Source organism: Rhineura floridana, chromosome 2 (genome assembly GCF_030035675.1).
Source record: "Rhineura floridana isolate rRhiFlo1 chromosome 2, rRhiFlo1.hap2, whole genome shotgun sequence".
Lineage (NCBI taxonomy): Eukaryota > Metazoa > Chordata > Lepidosauria > Squamata > Rhineuridae > Rhineura > Rhineura floridana.
In genome coordinates this window covers 174,007,243-174,032,711 of record NC_084481.1, presented here as the reverse complement: position 1 = coordinate 174,032,711, position 25,469 = coordinate 174,007,243, and the positions used below count along the sequence as shown (strand labels likewise).

The window sequence follows — 25,469 nt, the reverse complement described above, 5'->3', positions numbered from 1 at the left end:
CTATTTTGAATCAAGATGGCAGACTGAACCTTTCAAAACTGGCCTCATTTTTTGTTTTCTTAGAAATCCTGAGGAATGCAAGATACGAGGCTGCTAGTGGTATACATTAGAATGAAAGATGTAGGTGCCATTATAGGTGCCTAGCTCTCATAAGCCAGGGATGGGAAACCTCTGGGGCCACATAAGGGCCTGTTTCAAAAGTCCTCTGCTAGTGACCACTTAAGATGTTTTGTTTTAATATGCTTTAAAGTGTTTTGTTTTTAAGATGTTTTAGAGTGTTTTTAGTGTTTTTGTTTGCTGCCCTCGGCTCCTTATTTATTTATTAAATTTATATCCCGCCCTTCCTCCCAGAAATAATCATTTGTCTCTCCTCAGCAGCATAATAGGTGGGAGAAAGCAGGAGGGGGGAGAAAAGGGGAAACAGAGAGAAGGAGAAGGGGGGATCAGAAAGAAAGAAAAGGGGTGACCTGCCCACTTTAGGTTCTTGCTCGTTCCACCATTGTGATACACCACCCAACAGCTTACCCCTAAGAGTTGCATAAAACTTAAATATTTGCAGACAACAAAGATAACACATTTTTAAAATTCCAATTTGATTTTTAATGTATTAATGTTTGATAGAACAGGAATTAAAGTTACATGTTTTGAAAAGTATCATGTTGATCAGGACAGCAATTGATAGTTATAAAGCTACGACTGACAGGGTCAAAATTTTTTAAAAATGCACAGGTTTGCAGCTTATGAAAATGAAAAGCGGATCAGCTATTAATGAAACAAGGTTATTAAAATATCTGCTAATGTATACCTTGAAATCTGCATATTTCAAATTATGTGTGGAGTCAAAATACATAAATTCATGTTTTTAAATAAAGCTTTCACTGCATCAGGATTAGTAAAACATAGTCTCTAGATATAGTTATTTGAACATACAAACCTGTATGATTAAGCTAGACACTTAGCATATAAAAATACAGAGCAATAATATGGAAAATAGATTCTATTATTTACAAGCAATGGTCCCATATCTCGTTCTTTGAAAAATAAAAACATTTTTACAAATTTAACTCATCTTGAAATTTCCAATAAAATTTAAAAAACTTAACAGGAACATATGATACATAACTGTAAAGAATATCTGAGCGTAACCCAATCAGCTTTTCAAAAAAATAAATCCTCCATATTTGCACCAAATGCATCAAGCGCTTCCTATGTCACAGCAATATTGTGTTGGTGAAAATAGCAGTACATCCTAGATACTTATTGATGGGGTAGTACGTCATATTAACGTCACAGATTTCACATTTCCATCTCACCTTCCTGCCCATTGGTCTTATATGTATTTAATATACACTTACTATTGTTTTAACAATAGTTTAAGGGTTGTATTCAACTAAGTCCTGCTCAGAACAAACCCATTGAAATGAATGAACCTAAGATAGTAATATTTACTATCTTCAGTGGGTCTACTCTGAGTAAGACTGGCATTAAATACCACCCATAGAAATTATAGTTTCTTTAACAATATCACACCTTCTTAGGATACTAAGTATCGTTATACAAGTGGTTTTTTTCCCTAAGTGCCCCAAACACCTAATTAACTCTGTGTCTTTAATCATTACAACAGCCTTGCCAGGTTGGGCTAGTATTACTATCATCCTAGATGGCATAGGATGGGGATAGATGACCAAAACCATGACACAGTAACTTACCTAATGACTCTCAGTAAGTTTATGATTAAGATGAGATTTGAGCCACCATTTCCTTGGCTCCCATGCCGTGCTCTTAACTACTATGCAACATCTGCTGTATTAGACGACTCGATACTTGGGCAATTTAGTCTCTTTCTGTTTAAGATCTTTATGTGTAATGAAAAAATATATATCAAGAACATTGTCAATTCCCAGCCCTTGCTATAAGCTCAGATATTTATTTTATATCACACAAGTGCCTGGTCTATATGCACTGCTGTAGTCTGGATTACATCATCATTACACAAGCATTGCCTATCTGCCTCTGAAATCTCAGGAACAGACCCAAAGAGACCTGTTCTCATGAAACCAAGCTCTATGGAATGACATTATATGAAATCTTTCAAATTTGCTTTTGTTTAAGCAACTCAGATCCAAACTAGACATATGGCACAAGGTTCTGTGCAACTTTCCCTCATTTCTCCTTGACCAAGCTAGTCCCAGAAGGCTGTGAGTTTGAGGGAAGGAATGACAGGAAAGAGGCTGCTTAACCCTTTCCTGTCTGGCCATCCCCTCCCCAATCAATCTGTGGTATTTAATGTGATTGATCATTCAGACATACAAGTCACTACTTGATGCTGCGGTCAAACTAGTTTTAAAAGCCTGTCAGTCATCTGCTTTAGTTGTACCACCATGGCTAACGTGAAATCTAACAGTTCTGCCCGTTGTAAGAAATATTGTACCTTGGGGGCTCCTGAAGTGCCTACGGGATAGTGCAGAAGGGGATTGAGGAAACCTTTCCCACTGCTTAGTGGGACAGAAAGGGCACTAATGATAGCACCAATACTTGTTATTGTGCTGGCAGTCAGGCTAGGGTAAAAGCCTAGTGCTGGCATGAGGTTTGCAAACTATGCCCTTATGCCAGTGCTGGGATTCTCATACCCAGTCCTACGCGCTTCTTGGTCAGCATTAGTGACTCATGAAATTGGGTCATAGGACAGACAAGTTAGCTTCTACTCTCAACTTCAGAATGCATGTCCGTTGTAACCCATGCTCTAAGAGATAAACTGTGTGCTTAGCAATATTTGTTTGTGAGTTGGCTGGAAATACCAATGTTTTCCTGACCTTCTTACAGTCTTTGTGGTTTCTATAGCATGTAAATTGGGAAATGTTGCTTATGATGTTTATTTATTCAAACACAGAGGAATGTTTTTATTGCATACCAAAGAAGAAGGTGATGTAATACAACTGAATATCTTGATCTAACTTTCAGATGTTGGTGAGGAAGAAATTCGTTTACATTCACAAAGAGTTGATAAAAGCCCTCATAACACATTCTAAAAAGATCATTATTCATAATGATTGACACAAAACATCAATCTTTCAACTATGAGTGCGTTGTGTCATTGAAATATGAAAGGGCTGAGGCATAGATGATGATGAGAGATAAGGCCTTTTCAGTGACTGCACTAATATTGTGGAAAACCATGACTCTTGGACTCCTCTCTGGATATCTTTCATCAGCTGGTAAATACATTTGTGTTCCAGCAGGCGTTTGCCTGCTAAGTATTCCCTGTGAAGATAATTTTTCTGTGATCTCTGCTATTGTGGCTTTTTAGTTATTTTTATTGTTGTTATTTTGATTTTTAAAATTGCTATTTTAAATGACTGCAAGTGGGCTTGAGTAGTGTATGAGCACTAGAAGGTGGGACATACATTTTTGAATAAGTAAACATAGACTTTTAAATGCATTCACATGCATTCAGCAGAACTGTTTGCAGGAAGTGGTTTGAAGATCACCAGGAGATTTGTGATTTCTGAACACAGTGTTTACATTATTTTGGAATTTGTATCAAAAGGTGTCTCATGGGGCTGGAAAACAGGAAGAGCTACAGATCTCTTGGGAATCAGGATCATGGAAGAGGCCATCTTAAGATCACTTCCCTTTTCAAGAGACAGAATGAGAAGGCCTGCTTTTGTCCTTGTATCGACATTCCAGAAAGGCACACACTTAAATTCACATCAGAATGGTTAAGGAAGAGGAATTCATAAAACTTCAAAATACTCTTTACTTATGTAGTGCCATCCCAGTACATGGCACTTTTCAAGTAATCACAGGTACCTCCCACAAGGGGCTCACAATCTAAAAACAACAGAGGAAAATGAGAGAAATGGAAGGAGGGATAAACAGGAATATAACGTAACTGAAGTTATGACATGTCCTACTGTCAGATACGGTAGGGTACGGGGATTAGGAGGTTATGTGAAAGACTTCACCAACAAGGTGGGTTTGAGAACAGATTTGAAGAAAGAGATGCTAGCATTGGTGAGGCATTCTAGGAGGCAGTTACAGGCAAATGGGGCAGCAAGAGAGAAAGGACAAAATCATTTGAGGCAGCAGGAAATCTTTGGACAGCTGAGGGTGGTGGAACTCGATAAGAAAAGATCACAGGCAGGGATGCATTGGGGCTGTAAGAGTCAAGCAGAGATGAGGTTGGAAGCATGTCTCCCCTGATCCAGAAACAGCAGTTTGCACACAGATCAACTATAGCAAAAAAAAGCTGTTGCAAACGACCACATCCAGCACTGGAGGCAAAGAGTTCATAAAAGTATTATCTGGAGCCCTTGCAGAAGGCTGTTGAAAGAAGTTAAAAGTGTAGCAGAAGTGGATAGTCTTCTGTTATGCTTACAGTTTCTCTGGATCAGGGATATGGTTTGGGGACAAAGGAGGCTCAAACAAATGGCAAAATGTTTAAAATGGACATTGAAGACATAAACCAAGCTTCTCAGATACTGAACTTTGTTGTGTCCACATAGCAGTATTATACAAAAGGATGTTTTCAAGCACTAGATTCAGATTATGTTTTTACCTGTACAAAAGATACAATCATTGGGCACAATCTAACAAAATAATAATCATAATCAAATATGCTTAAGTCCAATTGATTTAAATAGTGGAGATTACAACATGTGGTTTCTCCTATTCAAATAAACAAAACACTTTTTGTGGGACCTTATTTTATTTGTTTAACAAATTTAAATCGTGCTTTTCCTGTCTGTTCAAGGAGGCTATCAATCATAAAATACAAAAGTCTAAATTAAGCAAATAACCAAGCAAGACATTAACCAAACACCACAACTTGCTATTTGGAATTTATTTCTAGACTCCAATAAGGATATACAATGTAATAATTTGATAGGTCAGCTACTTATGGCAGCTCATCTCACAATTGCTAAGCATTGGAAAGATGTAAAGGGTGCCTCAATACAGTACTGGTCACAAAAAGTATGGCTCATGGAGAAATTAACCTCCAAACTCCAACAAGCTAGGGGTGAGTTGAAGAAAGAAACCTTTGTAGATTCCTGGTACCCCTTCATATTATATGTAAACCAAACAACACAGGGATGGGAGCCATCAACAGAGTACATGGCCAGTTGGAATGCCTAAACTATAAGGATTTTTTTTTTATCATATAACATTTTGAATGCCCTATAATTTCTCTTTCCTTTTAAAATACTTTACTCAGGTTGGTAGATTAAGTGAATCTATTTAAAAATTATGTCATTGCCAGGGGGGGAGGAGAGGGATATATTTTAGATACTGTTTTAATAATTTTAATATTTAATTACTAACATCTGTTTTCATGTGTATTGTATTAAAGTATTATTGTTGTTTTAAAGAAATGTAAAGTTCAATAAAAATAGTTTAAAAAATACAAAAGTCTACTAGTAGATTTGTTATTTATGTCACTAGTGTTGTTGTTGTGTTGTTATGTGCCTTCAAGTCGACTACGACTTATGGCGACCCTATGAATCAGTGACACCCAAGAGCTTCTGTCATGAACCACCCTGTTCAGATCTTGTAAGTTCACACTAGTGTAGACTATCACATTTAAAAACAGATATAGCCAGCCTCCACAAACAAGAGGTATTTGCATTTTCTTTTATATGGGAAGATTAGGGAGGTTGCAAACTTAAATACACATTAGTCCCAGGTATAGTCTGAAGACACCTAAGATCAAAACCCATCTGAAGCTAGGCAGGTCTGAGTCTGAATGGGTGACCACCTGAGGGCTGCATGTTTGTAGTCTTAGGTTCCATTATGGGAAGAAAGATGAGATATACATGTAATAAAATTAATAAATACTAGGGAGTAAGTCTCATAATTTTGAGTCAATAATGATAATAATAATAAATTAATAATAATTGAAGGTTGTGCTGCCAGTCATATTTGCAACATTGCCTTTGACCCTGGGAAACCTTTTTATGGGGTTCTGAGCCAATGAAGTTGTCTACCCAAGTAAAATGTCTATGCATTATGTACAACTGGATGCTCTAAATAACAATCTTCAGATTCTGTGTTCTAAATTTCTGATGCAGCTTCTAGGATGACAGAGGTATGAAAGGAATTTATTCAGATATCTCTGCAAAAAAACAGAATGCATTTAATTGCTTATGATCTCATATGTGGCGGTAACAGAAGAGGGAAAAGGTAATGTCATTCTTCATTGTGAAAGATCTTTGCATATTTCGCATTCTTTCCTCTAGATGGTTTAGCATTGTGGTTTGGAATTATTTGTTATTTTTTTCTAAACTAAAAACAATACAAAACTGAAGTAGCTGTTAAGTCATTTTTTGTAAAATGTAGACATTTTTTAAGAATTGTTTGTAGAGTAGGCAGAGGACTTAGAAGTGTGAATTAAAAATACCATTCATATGAAAAGCCAGTTTGATATGCTTCAGATGAAGAGTGGCTCAGAACAAACCCAAACGTATAAAGCCTTTTAATGCAGTCTCATGAAACCTTTGGGAAACAGAATGATTTTGTGTGGAACTATTTCTCTGCTTTTTGTTTTGTGTTCTGTGTGGGAGACTATTCCCATCTTGGGAACTTTAAATTTGTCTTATTCAGAATGAATGCCAACAGTATTCTCAACATGCTATAGGATTCCACACCACTTAGAGGCCTAACAGAGAACTTCTGAATGGGAAAACCAGAGCAGTTAGGCCACAGAAACAATGATTTCTGCTTCCTTAACTAGCAAGAAATTGAAGATGAGTAACTATTTTATGAAGGGACTGTAACTAATCATATTTCACATTGAATGTGAAATATACTGGAAGAAAAATTATACAGGTTTTGGCAGGTTTCAGTGTCTGAGAAAAATGAAAGTATTACATGATCAAACTGTGAGTTTAGTGATTTTTTGAAGTAAAAGGGAAAGTAGGGAGAGCTTTCATAAGAAAACAATCCATGATGAAGAGATTGTCAAATGTAGCAAGAGAGAAAAACTGGGAAAGACTCGGAAAAACAGCAACTACAAGGAACTCTTGAAACAGGCAGAGGTGCACACTGCAAATGATTCTTCTGGAATGATTGTCTTGGGAAAAAAGAATTGTTGGTCTTGGAGAATGGTGTTATAGAAAAAATGAGATACAACCGCTTATTAAACCTGTTTGTGAAAGAGTGCATGCTTTCAACCCAATTGTACAATACTTTGTTTTTAAGATGAATAGAAACAATGCATATTATTTAATTAAAGTAAAAAAGACTTTAATTTTTTTGAATCAGAATGGAAAGGCAGCTTTTTTGCCAGTACACATGTGGCATAATCATTTAGAAAGTTGCTACTGTTTCTGCGACTTAACAGTTACACAGTACTGTCAGAATGGTAGGCACGAGTAGCCTAATAATAAAATATTAATCAAGAGGGACACATGCAGAGGCACAACAATGGCCAAAGTAACCAACATATGTAGTCAAGCTATTCTTATTTGTATATATTCTTCTCGCAGTTTGTGTTAGTTCTGAATTTGCTACTTCTATTTTATTTTATAAGGGCGGGGGGTTGTGTTAGCTTGAAAGTTTGCATGATCTTTCACTGGTAGAAACTGTCTTGTTTTCCAGAAGAACAGTTGTACTAATCTGTGTTAGGCAGAAGGAAAAAAACACAATATTTTGGAGTACACTTAATGACATAATAACCAGCTAAAGAAAATTCACATCACTAAATTGTTATGTTGAGGATAATGTTGGTTGAGTGTAACCATGTGAAGTTTGGCACATGTTCAAATGGCAGTACACTTGTCTCGCTACATATCCAGCTTGCAGTTCAACTCACATTTACCACAGTTCTCTCATAGCTTCCAAAAATGGATTGAGCGGTAATGTGGGTGAATGTGGGTGAAACTATTATGTGACTGTGTAGTGAAGTGATCAGATGCTGTAACTGCTTGCACTATGTGCTGAACTCTGAATGGACCCATTTAACCCACATTCTCAACACTCTCATTTACAGTGTGAATGGTCCTGTCTCAAGGTGCCATGGCACTTTAATTGTTTTCATCAATTTGGCATCAGGAAGCAGAATATAAGGAATTGTTCCAGTTCACAGCAGGGTAGTTAAGTATCAGAAATCAAAAATGCAAGGCATGAGACAGGACCAGTTGTTTATGTTCCATTTAGATCCATTCCCAGTGCTACTGTCAGTAAACTTTAAATAAACAAAACAATCCAGAAATGGGCTCTGAATAACTGTGAGATGTTAATGGGCTTAGGACAAAAGATTCTTCTCAGACTAAACAGAACTATCGGAACTAGCCAAACAAGAGAATTGACTGTTATAACAATACTGTAAAAGGAGCTCTGCTAACAGCAACTCAATGGAAACCTATTAATGTGCATTCCATACAACTTTGACCCAGAGATGTTTAATTTCCTACTGATGGCTCCCACATCCAGTCTAGAATTGGACACCACAACAAGCCTAGACTGCGTAAGTTCAATGAAGCTGGGAGTCACATTACAGGTCTCTCGAAACCCCCCACCCCGCAGTGTTTCTCAAAATTGGAGGAAATGTGGATGGGATTCCACCATGAGGTCACAATTTTGTATGCTGCATAGATTTAAAAACAATAAAAACACAAGCACAATTGGTAATTTCACTGTGTACTGTGAAAAGTGCTTTAACTGCATGCACTTTTGATCACCATGTATTAAGATGAATTAAATAAAAAATAACAGAAGAATCAGATATAGATGAGATCAATGATGAGGAAAGATTTGTAACACTGTTACAATTTGTAACACTGGTTACAATTCCTTATATTTAACATATACTATATGCTTTTCCTATTGCATATGCAAAAAGGACAGCTGCCTTTAACTGCAGAATGGCACAAATATTTTCCTAGCCTTTTTGTAGTACATCTGCCCTATGCAAATAGGCTTACATAACTTTGTGGGGAGCATGAAGAGGCTGAGTTTTTCTTGCCTCTGTAGCATCCTGAGTTTTCAGTAAGAAAGGAATGGAGGTTTCCTCACAAGAGGAGCAGAGAGAACTAAATGCCCCCCAGCTGACAAGAACAGGACTGTATTTCACTGCTAAGTATCTTAAGCTGATCCAAAGGACCAGACTGCTAAGAAAGCAATGGTGATTTAAGTCAGAAAATGGTGATTCAAGTCAGAACATGCTTCAATATATTTACAAGACTGCTCTAAAGAAGAGAAGAAAAACTATTCATCAGCATGAGGGAAGAAGCAGTAAATTTCTGATGCAGCAAGAAATCAGAAAAATTGATTCCCAGTGAGCTGCTGAGAGAAGCTTTAGGTCTAGAATAATCTCCTTAATGCTATGTTGAATACAACCATATATACAATTCAGGTCTTGCAACATCCTGTGGTAAAGTACTGTATACCAATCTACAATGTTTTGGATCATTTTAGTCACAGGTAAATTTCACTATCTCAGTTCCCAAAAAATCGATAATACAATACTCACCAATGTTAACTATGCCTTCTTACTGCTAGCATGTGACTTTAAGATCAGCTGATAGCATCAGTATTAATGGTCTCAGGTCTCTTATCAGTATTGGCATTACATCCCTTGTGAAAGAATACATCAATTAGATCAGTTTCAGTTGAACTAATTGTAGTGTGGCTGCTGATATAAGTTTTAAATGGAGGTTTACATTGAATATGTCCTTAAATTTCAACATAGTTCCATTACAACATATCTTTTTTTTAGTCAGAAGCATGTCACTAAAGTTCCACATGACTTTGTAAGAGGCTTATTACCATTCCTTGACTACTATTTGCTACTCTTTGGCTTTCCTAGATTGTATTGCTACTCTGGTCTGCATTTCTAATGCTACAATTTTCCTGTTCCTGAGCTTCATGCAAACTATTTCAATTTTTTTTGAAATTTTCTTTCCTTCAACATGGAAAATTGTAGGGCTATATGATGAATGTCTATATTAAAGAGGAAAATAATTAGAATGTCATTAATTGTACTATAATCTCAATATTTAGGATAGTAAATGAGTTTCAGCAACCTTTGCATATCAATGGCAGATATAACATGTGCTATCTTAAAACCTTTCCCTTTAATTATGTAAGATAAACAGTATACTATATGCTAAATCTTTCAAATAGGTTGTTTTAACAGTTACATTAACTTCCTATAACACGAAATTATAAGTTATTTTTTAATAACAATGCAATGATGTGAATCAACCTTGGCTAGACCTTTTATTAAATCTGATTGTTCTTTAGATGATGTATTTTCTCTTTCTTCTACATTCCTTTCTCAATTTAATTTACCATACTTGTTCACTATACCATATTTCCAGTGTCCTCTAGGACACAGAATCCCTGTTCATCTCCTTCTTGGTACACTCTTTAGTTGCCGAGGCAACCATTTGTTGGTCTTTGCTTAAGTATTAATGACTATCAGCATTTTATTTTACATGATTATTTTTTCATTGCTCTTTAATTTTAAGATCATGATTCTGTGATTCCTACAGTTTCCCCACCTACATGTAGAGGGGAGAGACCTTGACATACCTGTGACAGAGATCTACATGGCACTTCACATGAGCTGCCACAGTACCTCATTGGGAAAGCAATATGGTCTTTCTATTTAAAGTCTATGTACTAGAGTGCATATGAATAACATATGTACAAGGTATGCATATCTGTGTAAACTCTCTCTCTCTCTCTCTCTCACTCACACACACACACACACACACACACACACACCCCTATGCATGGGAAAATGTAAACATGTTCTAAAAATCAGTTTCACCGCAGTGCTGACTATGAAAGAATATAGGCTTTGGTACAGATTAATGATAAATAAAGGAAATACATGGTCTACAGCTAGATGACTGACTATAAATAAAGCATTTCTGAATGTTGCTAACTTGGCCTCATGTTGATATGGAAAGTCTTCCTTTTGCCATTAGACAAATGAATAGTACACTATGAACAACACACCAAACATAATGAATGTACCAGTTACATTATCTATAACTTATTCAAGCAGAATAAAATATATATTATGTCTCTCTCCACATGTGCAAAAACAGTGTTTCTGCATTTCTATAAAAATAATTGTAATAAAATACAGAATACATCTGATACACTTAATGTCCACCATTTTTTAAGATGATAAAGATAAGCCTTAGGAAACCATGAAAATCATTTTAAACTGACACTGAATCAATAAATCTTGCAGTCTGCCAGCACAGAGTGCAATAGGCTTATATGAGCCTCAGCCATCCCATACTTCGGATGCAGCTGGCATAAAGCTTTCTAATTCACTGTCTAAAATCTTGCTTTTGCTGTCTTCTATATTAGTGCATAATATAGTCCATAATTCCCATGTAAACAAACTTCTTATTGTTCCCTCTTCTGTACAAGCCAAGGGATTGAGAAGTCTTCTGAGGATTGTCTGATGAAGAGAAGAGCAAAGTAGAACTTCATAACATCTAAAATAAGGTGCTCTCTAGGGAGTGGGAAGAGGGAAGCATCATGCAAGGTATTAAATCACACTGTCATTATTTTCATGTGTCTTCTTTCAGTTGGTGGTCACACTGGCTTCCTTCTGACGTAGTCTTTCTTTCTGTTATTTAAGAAAAAAGGAACTTTATTATCATTCTTTTCTTTAATTTTCCATCTGTTCTCAAATTGCAAAGAGTATGTGGTCTAGTAGACCTGAGCAGTCAGAAACCAGAGTAGACATAAGTTTTTTCTTTTCAGAAAATTAATTCCTGAAGTGCCATATGAAGATAATGGCAAGCTTTTACAAACATACTTAGGCTTGTATCTGATTCATACTCAGAGTAGACCCATTGAAATAAATATACACAAAGGAGCCATGGCTAACTTAACTTCACTGATTTCAATATCTGCTACTCTCAGCATCACTTAGTTGGATACAACCTCAGACTCTTACTCCTAAAGATAAGCCTGATGGGTTCTGGAAGACCTTTCAAGTTGACAATCTAATATTGCATTTCTGTAAAATATTAGAACATAAATGAAAATAAGAACATTTGGTGAAGGAGATATGTATGTATGAATTTGCAGAAATATATATTTTTAAAAGAGACATGAACTGAAGCTGATTTTATGCAGGGGCTTTCCCACAAAGTGGGACTATACAGAAGCTATGGGGCACACAGGAGTTGTGGACTGGAACCAATATATGCCAGATATTCATACATTAATTTCCCGACACTTTTCTTGAAGCCACACTGATAAATGACAAAGCTCTTCTCCAGGATCACCCATGTGTTTTGCCCTTTACACCAGATTGTACCAATAATGAATGGTATAAGCATGATTCAAGCACAGCTTTTACAGTTATTTCTGCCAAATTGGATCCACCTTAATTTGGCTAGCCAGCACTGGTTGCATCCAAATACGGCAAAATAATTTTCCATTTGTCTATGCACAAAGAGAGAGAGAGAGAGAGACAGAGACAGAGAGAGTGCAGCCTATACTGGACAAAACCCAGGAAGCCAGGCTCATTCCTAGACAAACAGAGTGACAAATGTAGGAAAAGGCTCTATTAGCTGTCATTTCATCCTGCTTCCCCCTCCCCCCACTTCAGAAATGTGAGGGGATCTTTAGGAGCACACACTGCAAAAGCATGTCTGAGATTATTCTGAGTACAGAATGCAGCAGGAAAGAAGGACATTAATGAGTGAGAGAGAAGTGATAAATCTGAGACAGTTTATGAGCACTGATTTTCATGCAGACTACTTTTCCTAGCTTAGGTTTGTGCAGGGACAGATTGAATCTAGCACTGAAAAGGCTTAGTGAATCCCCCAACCCACCTTGGATCACTACTTCAATCCCTGAAAGGACAACAACTACAACAACAGACTTGAATATACTTTGGGGCTGGAAAGGATATAATAGTAATTTGCTTTTGAATGGATTAAACATGCATTCTATTAGCTATATTTAAAAGAGAACTAGAAGACAGAGCTGCACTGAGAACACATCATACCAGGCTGGCAGAAGGATTGATTTTCTTTGTTTCCACTTTCTTTTCTGCAGTTAACTTGCTCACTGATTGTTGAGCAACTTTGAGTCTGAAACAAAAGACATACAAATCTTACTGGAGCCAAAGAAATGGTATATATTTAGCATATGAAAGCTGCTTTCAGGAGCACTTAGTTGGTGAATATGAATAAATTACGAAGCAAGCACGTAAGCAAATCTGGACCAAGCTTTAAAGCTGGAAAAGATATTATGAACTGAGGCCAAAACTCCTAGTGCTGGCACAGCATAATCGACATAAAGAGGAAGCATCATGGCATCAGTGGCAGCTTTCTTCCCTGGGTTATGTGTGATCTGGATTGGGGACTGCAGTGGTTGCAAAGGGTTAAAGCCTCTCTCCCTCCATGCTGTGGTCCTAGTTGAAATCACATGGTACTCTAAAAACAAAAACAAACATGCAAGGCCATTCACTTGATTAGCATTAAGTCTAGTTTGGGGGCCCCTCTCCAGCAATACAAAGATAACTGCCTTATAGAGTTGCTGTAAGGATTACAACAAAATAATTGCAGCATTCAGATGAACCTCCAACATTTGGAGGATTGTGAACAAGCCACAGGCTCAAGCACTTCTTCCTTTCTCTGTTCTCTTTTGTGCAGAATTTAATTCATTACTTCCTGTTTTAATCAAACTATAGTTTGTGGTTACAGCCACATTGGCAAACTAAGGTTGAAGTGATTCCTCCTAACCAGTGATTCCTCCTAACCAGGATTGCAGAACAGGATCAATCTTGCAATCCTTATTTGGATATTAATAATAATAATAAATAATAAATTTTATTTGTTGGTTGCCTATCTGTCCAGGTCAGTAGTGGCAAACTATGATTAAAAGAAGAAATAACAAATCCCTATACACATTAGGAGAAGGGGAAAAGAGGAAGAGGAGGGAAGGGTTGAACCTATTGCTTGCTCACAATCCTCTAAAGTTTAGAGTCTAAACCATGGTTTGGTGGGCCATCTAAATATTCACACTGCTTAAGTAATTTGTATACATTCAGATAGGATAATAAAGTAGTACTCTGATTCCAGTATTATCGCTATGAATTAAATAAGCCTTCCAATGAAAGTTTCCAGGTGAAACTACAATTTTGAACCATGGCCTCTATTCAGCATAGTGCTAAGATTATTCCATCAGCACAGGCATTTCTGCTTGCCCGATAGAACAATCTCCCCTTTCTTTCCCCCTTGCATTGTTCTAGGGGTTCTCCTGACTCTCCAGAGCAGAATTGTGTGTGTGTGTGGGGGGGGTCACAGGGAGTGCCGAGGGGGAAAGTCCAGTTGAACTAATGGGAATCCTTGCACTGGCTTCTGCTAGTGCAATAATTTAGCTGACTACAGCTCCATGATTCAAGAGGCCATGATTTGATCAATTCATCATTCAGTTGTGGCGTATCAGCAATAAGCTGGCACTGGTCAGGATCTCTGCATATGGCAGTATATTATTATTTGGGAATCAGCATGGTCAGGGCTGAGGCCAGAAGGTTGCAAGGTTGGGCCCTGGCTAAGAGCCCCTGCAGCTCAGAGGGGCTGCCGAAGGGCCCCTCCTTAAGATGGGAGGCTCATGGATCATGCAGAAGGAGCTCCCAGGCACCCCCCAACAGAGGCAGAGCAGACTTCAATATGCCTGCCCACACACCCCACACACCTCTCCCATCAGTATGAATGCTGTGTGTGCTATGTCGCATGAATACCAGATGGCTACAGAAGATTCCCAGGCTTGATACCCATGCTCCACTGCCAAAATATTGAATTCATGGACCATGGTAAGCAAAAGCAGACAAGTGTGTTCAGAAGGACAACTGTTGCAGCTCCATAATGGAGGAGCCCTTTCTCACACCTTCTAGCTGCTGATGCTCAAGTAAAAATCATGGGTTGTATCCAATATAGCGCTAAGTAACAGTGCCATTAGTGCAAGGATTTCCATTTGCAAAATGAACCTCCCCCCTCCCAAAATTGTTCAAGGGGTTCCCCCAACTCCCCAGAGCAGATCTGGGGAAGCCATGGGGCACAGGCTGTGGTGGGGGGGGGAGAGAGAAAAATTCTGTTGCACAAGTGGAAATCCTTGTGTTGATGGGACATGTTAGTTGAATATGTCATATTATTATAGAGTATTCCAATCCAGCAACAATGATCCAAGCTGAGTACCGCAGTATCAAGAGATGCAATAGGATACTGTGCAGGAAAATACCCATATATGGGAATTGGCATGCATTCTAACAACAACAACATTATAGCTGGAGAAGTCCCTCTTACGACTCCCAATCTAGTACACCAATTGCAGTTTTAAAGAAAGTATGAAAAAATGTATTCTAAATCAGATTCCTTTTCATATTGGATCTGTCTAAAAGCTATTTGAAGGACTCAATATTACCACAGCTGTTTACCACAGCTCAGAAATTTCAACTGATCCAAAAAGCAGTGGCCAGATTATTGGCTGAGGTTCCATTTAGTTCTCATAACCCTTGTTTTAAAACAGCTGCATTGGTTGCCAGTTCATTTCCAGACCCAAATCAAAGTGCTCACACTTGTGTTTAAGGTCCTAAGCAACTTAGATGACAAATATCTGAAAGACTGCCTCTTTCCTACAGACCCTCTCAGATGTTGAGATCACCAGAGGGTGACCTCTTGGTAGTTTCACTGCCCTCAGATGTTCAGGGGTGGTTGTGGACCAGGAGAGGGCATTCTCCCTCCCCTCTGAGATGTATCTGACACCTTCACTGTACAGTTTTAGTCATATGCTGAAGATGCATCTCTTCACATTGAGTTTTGACATTTGAGATACATATTTTTAGGACCCTCATGAGTTGTTAATTAAATTGGTTTTAAACTGTTTATAGTAATGCATTTTATATTGTTGTGGCTCATTCTGGAAGCTACTGGTGAAGGGTGGATGGGTGGTAACAACAACAACAACAATTTAAAAAAAAAAAGCAAAGGGTCTTGGTTAAACTGGACAACTTATTTTAGGCGTTGTGTCACCCAGGAGTTGAAGTTGGCTAAGAATCCTAGTTAAGTAGGTAACCTGATCAGTCTTTACAATGATGCTGATGTGTATCTTTTAACAATGATTAAGGTAGAAAAGGGGGAATTTATTTGCTCCAGGGAGAGAAAGAACTGCAGAGAAACTGCAGGCAAACCTGTGGCTTGCTTCTGATCTATGAATCTCAGGTACATAACCTTCTATAGCAGAAGTCACCAACCTCTTGGGGTCAGTGGGCACATTTTGAATTTTGATAAAAGAGCTGTGGGTGCCAGTCATAAGATGGCTGCTGTGGAGGTGTGACATAACACAAAATGGTTGCCACATCTAAAAGAGAAAAGACAGAACCACAAAATAGTATGGGAATGTCCTCCAACCAGTCACCACACTAATGCCAAAAAAAGCACCTACATTAGCCACCACCACCACCACCACAGAGAGTTCTTTACATCTCTCTGTTCAGAATAGAGAACAGGATGTGAGATCAATCATGGCAACAAATGAAATGTGGACATGTTTAAGGGGATGTGTTCTATGAAGAAGAGGCTGAGCTAGTGCAAACAGGAACTGAGTGGGAAAAGCAAATAGTGGATTTTTTAGGGAACCTTTTGTGGACACCATAGGAAGTACAGGTGGGCACACTGGTGTCTGCAGGTGCCAGACTGATATAGCATGCATTGTTTTCTGAACTGGATTTCATGAATATGCACTTGTATTAAAAACATTAACATGGCCCAACCTCCACAAATGAACCCATTTCTCTCAAATCACAGTCTACCTGATGCCTGCCCTCAGGATTACGTCTGGATTTTTCTGTTTTTATTTATTTATTAACATAATTATTAGCCATATCCACACAGGGGTGTGTGCTCAAAGAGACACACTACATACCCTGTGAAATCCCTGATGGTGAGGGCCAGGCCATATAGTGTAAGGGATGAAGGACAGGTTTTGGCCTTCATTATAACAGTGTGTCGAAGAACAGTGCTTTAATTTTTTGCATAGCTTGAAGTGTTCACCTATAAGGAAGAAAGTAAAGAGATGCTTCCAGGGACACCCCTGGGTTTTAAACTATTGAAAGTGAAATCATTAAAGAAGCATGCCTGCTTTGATTTCCACAGACTCATCTTGGGATCTGTTTCTTGGTCATGGTCTACTGTGACTCTCTCTCTCTCACACACACACACGCACGCGCATGCACACCCCCCCCCTGTGATTTATGAAGTTGACATGTTGTTTTCCTGTTCTCTGTTGGGACCAGGAACATCATTCATTCAATAGCAGCTTGTATTCCTCCAATTTTCATTGATTAACAAGATTGAGATCCATGTCTAAAGATTTTAAAGAAACTAAACTGCTTGTCAAAATGGTGCATATGCAGGTCTTGGGCAGCTGTCCAGTGTTTGTGACTTCGTTATTCTTAATGAAAGAGTCATATTACTTTCTAGAGGTGTTATTTCAAAGAATATTTATGCAGTGGGCCAATAAGAGATATAGAAATGCACTACCATTAATTAAACATTAAGTGATTAAATTTCAAAGGCTTAACATACTGTTGTATGTGACTAAGGTTGATCAGTTTTCTCTTTTAATACTTAGTAAGAGCATAAAATCTCCTCACGTTACAAAGATTATAAATCTTCTCATGGATTGATCTTCATCTTAATGAATTTTTAATTTTTAAAATGCACCAATTAATTACATCCTTGGATGACATGGTACAGCTTATACCCAAAGAGAATAATCATGACTGGATTCCATTAAAAAAGTTCAAGAAATAGGTAGTTCATGTAGAGTTTACTTGCTCTACTCCCTGTAAGATGCCCAGTTCACATAGCGCTACACCATGATTTAGCACAGGGGTGGGAATCTGTAGCCCTCCAGAGGTTTCTGGGTTATAATTCCCATCATCCCTGAGAACTGGCCATGCTGGCTGGGTCTGATGAGAGCTGAGAGTCCAACAACATCTGGAGAGCCATAGATTTCCCCATCCCTGATTTGCACAAGAAAGCAGCTGCCACAAGCCGTAGGCTTATGTGCTTCCCCTCACTTCTCCTCCTCCCACATGTCTGGGAGGAGGACTTTTAGTTTCGACTTGGCTTGTCATTACATAGGAACTACAGTTCATGGTTTAAATTTTAAACTTTAAAACAAACTCTAGTCAGTTTTTGAACAAGTCAACAGTCAACTTCAAACCAAGGGTTATGAAGTTGGCTTGTTAAACCAGAGTTTGTTCCAAACTATGATCTCTGATTCATAAGAAAGAACAAGCCTGGTTTTAGCAAAAAGTGAAACTACACTCTGCTTAACCGCCCCTCCAACTGAGAATCCCATTGTTCAGCAATGCTTTTTACACTTTCAAAATAAGAGCATAAACTCAGGCTCTCTTAATAGTTAAATCATAACTAATCATAATGATTGTGAGTGTGCACTCTTGCTTACAAACTTTTTTTTTTCAGGATCACACCAATTTCAACAGAGTCCAGACTTCTTTGAAAGAATCCTAGCAATCAGCAGGCACTAGAAATGTAGTGGCAGATTCAGAAGTGCAGGGTTCTATCATGGTAGTGAGAGCCACGCCTCCCCATAGCCACACCCCTTCTAAGATTATACAACATTCTAAGATTATAGAATAACCTGGCCAGACTTGAATATTGTTTCTGCTTTTCTGTCATTGTCACCAATTGACTGTCCTTTCTTACTGTCAGAGATATTTGTTGAATTACTGAAATTGGTGTCTATATGTTTATCTGCGATTGCTACCAAACTGCTTGATGATGTAGGTGGGATGCTATCATCAGGATTTCACTGTTTCTTCTTCTGCAATTACATAATTCTTACTTTCCACAACTTCTCTTGGCTTTTTGAAGTAGGAACTAATAAGGATTGCTTGTAATTGACACTCACTGGGGTCTGCATAACTGACTCAGAAATCCCTACAGCAATAAAGAAAAACACATTCTCTGGGTTTTTTTTGCTGTTGGTTAAGACAAAGTCTGTTTTTCCTAAATGAAAAGGAATTCATACTGTCTAAGCAGGTGAGGAACTCATTTTGCATAAGGATTCGTAACCTTTTGAACTTGGCAACTTTCTAGATGGTACAAAGAGATTTTTCCACTACCTTCTCCTATCTCCCTGTGTCACCCCTCCTCCTTCCACATATACCTAGAATGTTAGAAAAAAGGATGTTTTAGCCCATTCAGGCAGCTTTTCATCTTCTTCTTCTTCATCATCATCAGCATCATCATGCTGTAAGGTAAGGAGCTTCATTTGCTGAGTTTCCCTTCTTGGCTGCCATACTAAGACTCAGAGTAACTGCATTGGGCAGAGCTTAGGAGTTTTAGGAGGAAACTTAAGCAAGGAATTTCCTGGTCCTAACCTCTGATGTTGGCTGCACCACACACACACATTCTTAAGCATATTTATTTGCTTTTCATCTAACCATGCATGACACACACAGAAGCACATATAACATCATTAAAAGCTGAATCTCTCTCTCTCTCTCTCTCTCTCTGGGCTTATCCACACAGGAGCATACCTTCATACTAAAGACGCTGCTTTTACCATCGTGACAGATTTGCAAGGTCAACACTTGATAGCTTCAAATCTGCTGTTTTCTGTTCATACTAGTAGGCATTCCTCTGTGAAAGATCAGTGTCGCTATTTCCTTGTGGTTCCCCTCTCTAATTTTACATGTTTACTCCCTCCAGTTCAAGGCTGAAGCCAGGAGAGCGTCTGGGTGTGAAATTGACAAGAAAAAATGAAACTGACAAGCCCCCCTTCTCCATAGTCCCAGCCTAGAGGGACGGGGGGAGTGAGTGAAAAGGCAAATTAGGCAGCGGCTGTGGCAGCTTTTGCGGGTGGCAAAGAGAGAGGGAGCAAGCGATGGGGCATTAAAAGAGAGCCCGCCCACTAAAAAAAATCAAAGCAAAGCACCTACAAGGAGGAGCACTGCGCAGCTAAGACAGTTTTTCCTTTCCTTTTCGCATTATAATTGGATTGGGTTAATACGGATTTAAAGGGGGAAATGCATTATAGCTTCTCCTTACCTGCAATGTCATGTGAACCATGCAAATTGTAAGGTAATGCAAGCAGCACCAGACACATACTAAATCGCCATGTGGATGAGCCCTCCTTCCCAGACACTGTCTTTCTCCCCCATCCCCTTGAATGTGTTTTTTCCTCTCTTGTCCTCCTCATCTTCCTCTTTGGGCTGGAACAAAACCACACATCTCTCCTTTCCCCCCACTTTTTGCTGCTGGGTTGAGAATGGCATCCATGTTAATGCCTTCTCCCACAACATCAGACATTCCTAGGAGCCAATCAGCATGAAGAGTCTTCTTAATGACTGACTCACCTCCTTTCATTCTGATTGGCTCCAATTAGCATGAAAGGACACGGAAACATGTTACAAAACTCTTCTTGGTGGCCAACATACCTTTCATGCAATTGGCCATAGGATGCTGGAGACATAAGGACTCTGATGGGAAAAAAAAGCAAAAAAGTAAGGGGCCTAAGTCCCCCCAAGACCCTGGATGACTACACTCCTGGTGGGCACTAGATAGCCAACTGGAGACTGGCCAGCAGGTCACTGATAGACCAAAATCTATTTTCTGCCTCGCCCCAGTATTGGGAAGCAAAGTCTTATCAAGCTGTGATACTGAACTAGTATAAGTTAACAGAATATGGGGGAAACCATATATCTGGATCCAATACAAAATTAAAACAAACACGTAAGAATACATCTTCACATGACTTCTTTAAAATCTTGACTGGTGCAAAGTGTTGAGATCACATGACTACTTTATTGTATCTTAACTTTGCTGAAATCAAGGTCTTTAAAATTTTAGGACAGTCTCATATTTACTTTGCAATACTTTCTAGAGATTTGGGCTACACCTTTTAGCATTTCCATGAATGAATGGCCTTATTCCCCCTCTCTCCTTCCCCCATGCGTGCTCTGCACTATCCTCAAATCTGCTATGGAGTGTTGGGGGAAAACCCTGATCAGATTTAGGGGGTGCGCAGGTGGGGAGGAGAGCGGGACAACATTCCATTGCACAAGGATTTCCATAGAAACTAGCATGTCCATAACAGCATTATTCTTTTTATCATTTTGGTTGCTGATACATTATGAACAGATGTTTTATGAATTCTAGTCTGTACAGAGTGTTATAAAAGAGAAGTCCATTCTCAGTGTCATATAAGCATAACTGAGGTTACTTTGTGAATCATTTTGCGTTTATGAAAATAGAGCTATGAGATTCTTTTGTAACTCCTTAGTCTGCTTTAGATTTAATTGCCTTTAATAATTTGGTGTCATCTGTTCGTCTTGCCATGCACACTCAATTTTTTTATTGTGAAACTGAAATTTTATACCTAGATTTTGCATCCTATTTAATCCACAGAACATTCCCTCTTAAGTCATATATTGCCTACATTTTTATGAACTTTTAGGAGGGGACTATGTAACACTACTGAGTTGCATTAATCTATGAGTGACACAGCTGGTACCTACTTTTCATTGAAGACATTACCCATTAATAATTTGTGAATCTTCAGTTGGAATGGACGAGGTGGGAGGGGAAGAATCTTAAGGAATGCAGTTTGCTTAAACCATGAAATCTGACCATATGTATGGGGAATCTGTTCAAAAGAAGATTTAGGATCACTCATCATGGTGCAAAGAAGGTCAAAATACACCAAAGAACTGAGAAGAAAGGTTGCTGGTGTCAGCAATAATATTAACACACTTTTAAACTGTAGTGCATTGCTATGCAATGTGGAAAAACACAAATTAATTAAAGCAACAGAAAAAAATAGAATTCTGTATTATAAAAAAAATACTTTACATTACCTGATTATCTGTTTCAGAAAACAACAAGTAATTGAGGGTTTGGTGCAAAGTGAAATTAACATCCAAAGTCCCCATCTAATTCTGTTTTGGGGGATTAGATCTTCAAATGTAGATATTTTCCAATGAAATGCAAGAATAAGCACTAATTTGAAAAACTTAATATTTCTTAATTATACAAATTAAGTACAGAAGTTCAAATGAGAATTTTTAAAAAAATGTACTGTTGCTTCTAAAAAGTAAAAAAAATAATTTTCACATTTACAAGAACATATATAGTTATGCCAAGGGTTAGAAAGAAAAAACACTGCTTACTTAACCTCATGGCCTTTTTTCATTCTCAACACAGATGGAGGAAAGACTAGGAATTAAGGCTTGAAGTGATCCGATACCCAGAAACTGAATATTAGCTACAGAAGGCCTCCTTGCTGGCGCAGCAACCACTAGACTGGGTCTTAAATCAACAAGTGCTATTAAGTGCTACTGGCACTGTTCTGAGCCCGTGGTTCTGAAACCCACTTTTGCCAGACAATCTCTCTCTCTTTTAATCAGAACTATTTTTTTAAACCAGAAAACACAAAGGTATACAGAAACTTCAAAGAAAACATACAGTCTCTGGGTATGGTGAACTGAGGATGGTGATGATGATGGAGAAGGTTAATAGCTGGTAATTATATTGTAGGATTGTTGAAGTGGGAGACTTCAATGGAGGAGAGGTAACTTCTGGGAGAGATAGCTTCTGGAAGAGGCAATTCTGGCAGAGAAATAACTTCTGAGAGAGGGCAATAGGTAAAAAAGGAGTGTTGTCATCTGGGGCTACTAGTCACTGATGACTGAAACAAACTGAGGCAGGTTTTGGAGGGAAAACGAACTAGCCAATTAAAGAGAAGGGTGATGTCACCTGACAGGACGTTACTGTAAGGCTAAAGGAGCATAGAGACATACCTCTAGAGTTCCATAACTCTAACCTAATAAATGCCTTGTTTAGCACAACAGAAAGTCTCCCTATACAGTAGGGCCTCGCTTTGCGGCGCTCCACTTAGGAGCGTTCCACCGATACAGCAGTTGTCAATTGCAGAATGACATTCCCACCTTAAGGTGGGTTTTTTATCACCTTTTATTCAATCAATTCTCTATTGTGTTAATTAAGTTAAAGCCATTTGTTCAATTCATCAATTAATTAGTGACTAGGAAGCAATAAATAAATAAATAAATAAATAAAACCTGGAGGCTGTGCTCAACTAATTACTCACTTCCTCATAATTAATTCAATGCATAAATTCTTATGAGGCTGGGATCAATCAATTAATTAACCAATCATACATATATTTGATTACATAAATTCATAGATTAAGGTGCTGTTTGCTGTTCTCTGATTAGGTTATCAATTTTCTTTATACAGGTTTTCAGTGTTGTTTGATAATGTCTCCTCATAAGGCCAAGCAGAAGAAAGGTGTTCAGGTGGTTAAGCGACCAGCCAGGCACCCACCTGTAGAGCCTCACTCTTTGGACGAAGAGTCGGATATGGGCTGTATGCAGGCCATGATTGCTCGGATTGAGGCTCTTGAGCAGCAACGTTCTGCACCAAATGACCCGGGTGCTGGCCCTAGTGCTCCTACTCCGCCCAAGAGGTCTGCTAGGCGGACCTCCAAAGCTAACCTTATGCGCTCTCTCCTGGCTAGGGTCTGCGCTCTGGAAACAGGAGCTACCAGTTCCAGCCAATCTCTCTCATCTGCTCCTATTGATCCACTTCCCGTTCCACCTGTAGGAGCAGTTGTGTCGGCTAACGAGGCGCAGTCAGAACCCCCACCATTGGTGCCATTGGTGCTTCCGATGCCTTCAACAACTTTGGCTACTGTGGGCTCATTAGCCCCACGGGATGTGGTGGTCATTGTTCCCCCTTCAATGGATACAGGTGAGACACTCAATACACAGGTTCCGGGGGCTGCAGGGGTCGCTCATGGGGTTGCCACACCTTCTCAAATCACTTATATGGGGTGTGTTTTAGTGCCAACACAGCCACAGCTTCCTTGGCCAGCAGCAACTATCGCCCCCTGGCAGCCATCAGGTCCTAATTCTTCTTCCATGGATTCCCTGCCTCTTCCCCAGGGTGTTTACCCCCAGGGTGATAGTTCTCTCCCTCTTGGGGATCATCTTCTCCAGGCTACTAAAGAGTGGATCTGGAGGGGTGAATATTTGGATATATTTACTCTTTTGTTTCGTGAACCTGAGGTCAGGGACAAGCATGGAGAAGCGGTGAAGGATACTGAAGCCGCTAAAAAGAAAAAGGTGGATAGGGTTTGGCCTAACTGGCTAAATGCCTATACTGTTTACATGGGCGTGATGACGCAGGCCTACCCTTCCAGAGCATTGTCCATGATCAAGTATCAGGACATCATACACAGGGCCTTTAGGGATTTTGCCGGAACGGCGTGGCTCCGTTATGATGAAAATTTTCGTCAAAGGGCGGCCCTCGATCCCACCATGCATTGGGACGTGGAACATCAAGGCATGTGGCTTCGCTGTATGACCCCAGCTCGGCCACTTCAAGGGGAAAGGTCGGATAGTGGCCATCTCTTGTCCAAATTACAGGCAACGGCTTCTGGCGGTAGCCAGGGGCCGCAGTGGGTTCAGTCCCAACAGGTGTGTTGGGGCTTTAATAGCTCTGGATGCTGCACCCGTCGCCCTTGCCGTTTTAGACATGCCTGTGGGACATGTGGGGGTGGGCATCCCAGTTCAGCCTGTTCCAGAGTGCGACAGGGCAAACCCAATGGCCAGGATCAACAGCAGCCCCGTAGATCAACGGGTGGCGGACGAGGTGCGCCGCAAGGCCAATAACCCGGTTCTTGTTGCCCCGTTGGCACACCTTTTGGCTAGATATCCGAACAGGGATGCCGCTGCTTACCTCTTAGCGAGTTTTAAAGAGGGATTTAGGATCCCTTATGAGGGTCCCAGGGTTTCCACGTGGGCAACTAACCAGGCCTCAGTTCGGATCCTGGAAGAGGTAGTGGCTAGGAAGTTAGACAAGGAGATAGCTGCAGGCAGGATTTCCGGCCCCTTTTCTTTCCCCCCCTTGCTGGACCTGCGTATTTCGCCCCTGGGCATAGTGCCCAAAAAGCAGCAAGGGGAGTACTGGCTCATTCATAATCTCTCCTTTCCGAAGGGGAGTTCTGTGAATGATGGCATCCCCCCAGACATTGCCTCGGTTAGATACACTTCTTTTGATGAAGCTGTCAGGGTGGTGAGGAGAGCCGGAAAGGGGGCCTTGATGGCAAAATGCGACATCAAGTCGGCCTTTCGTCTCCTGCCTGTTAACCCCAAGGACATTGACCTTCTGGGATTTCAGTTCCGCGGTCAATACTATGTGGATCGGGCCATGCCTATGGGCTGTTCCATATCGTGTTCCGCTTTTGAAGCATTCAGTACGTTCTTGGAGTGGGCCGTGAGGGACTGGGCTGGTTCTTCTTTAACGGCCCATTATTTGGATGATTTTCTGTTCGTTGGTACTTCAGATTCCGGGCACTGCGCCTGTTTAGTGTCAGCCTTCACAGATTTATCAAATTATTTGGGTGTCCCTCTGGCCCCTGAGAAATCAGAG

The 25,469-nt window shown here is 39.5% G+C and overlaps 1 protein-coding gene across 4 annotated transcripts in view; it reads right to left on the bottom strand.

The window, feature by feature from the left end:
• Positions 1-1,005: 1,005 nt before the first annotated feature.
• The window catches only part of LOC133377431 (formin-like), a 234,409-nt gene continuing 209,945 nt past the window's right edge, over positions 1,006-25,469 (bottom strand). For 2 of the 4 annotated variants that reach the window (XM_061611483.1, XM_061611485.1), the window contains exons 16-17: positions 12,989-13,073; positions 1,006-11,593 (exon numbers count right to left, since the gene is read on the bottom strand). In XM_061611483.1, coding sequence (XP_061467467.1) covers positions 11,549-11,593; positions 12,989-13,073 — 130 coding nt within the window. In that variant the 3' untranslated portion in view covers positions 1,006-11,548. The remainder of the gene's footprint in view (positions 11,594-12,988; positions 13,074-25,469) is intronic. The other 2 variants (XR_009760707.1, XM_061611488.1) reach the window with 2 other exon arrangements.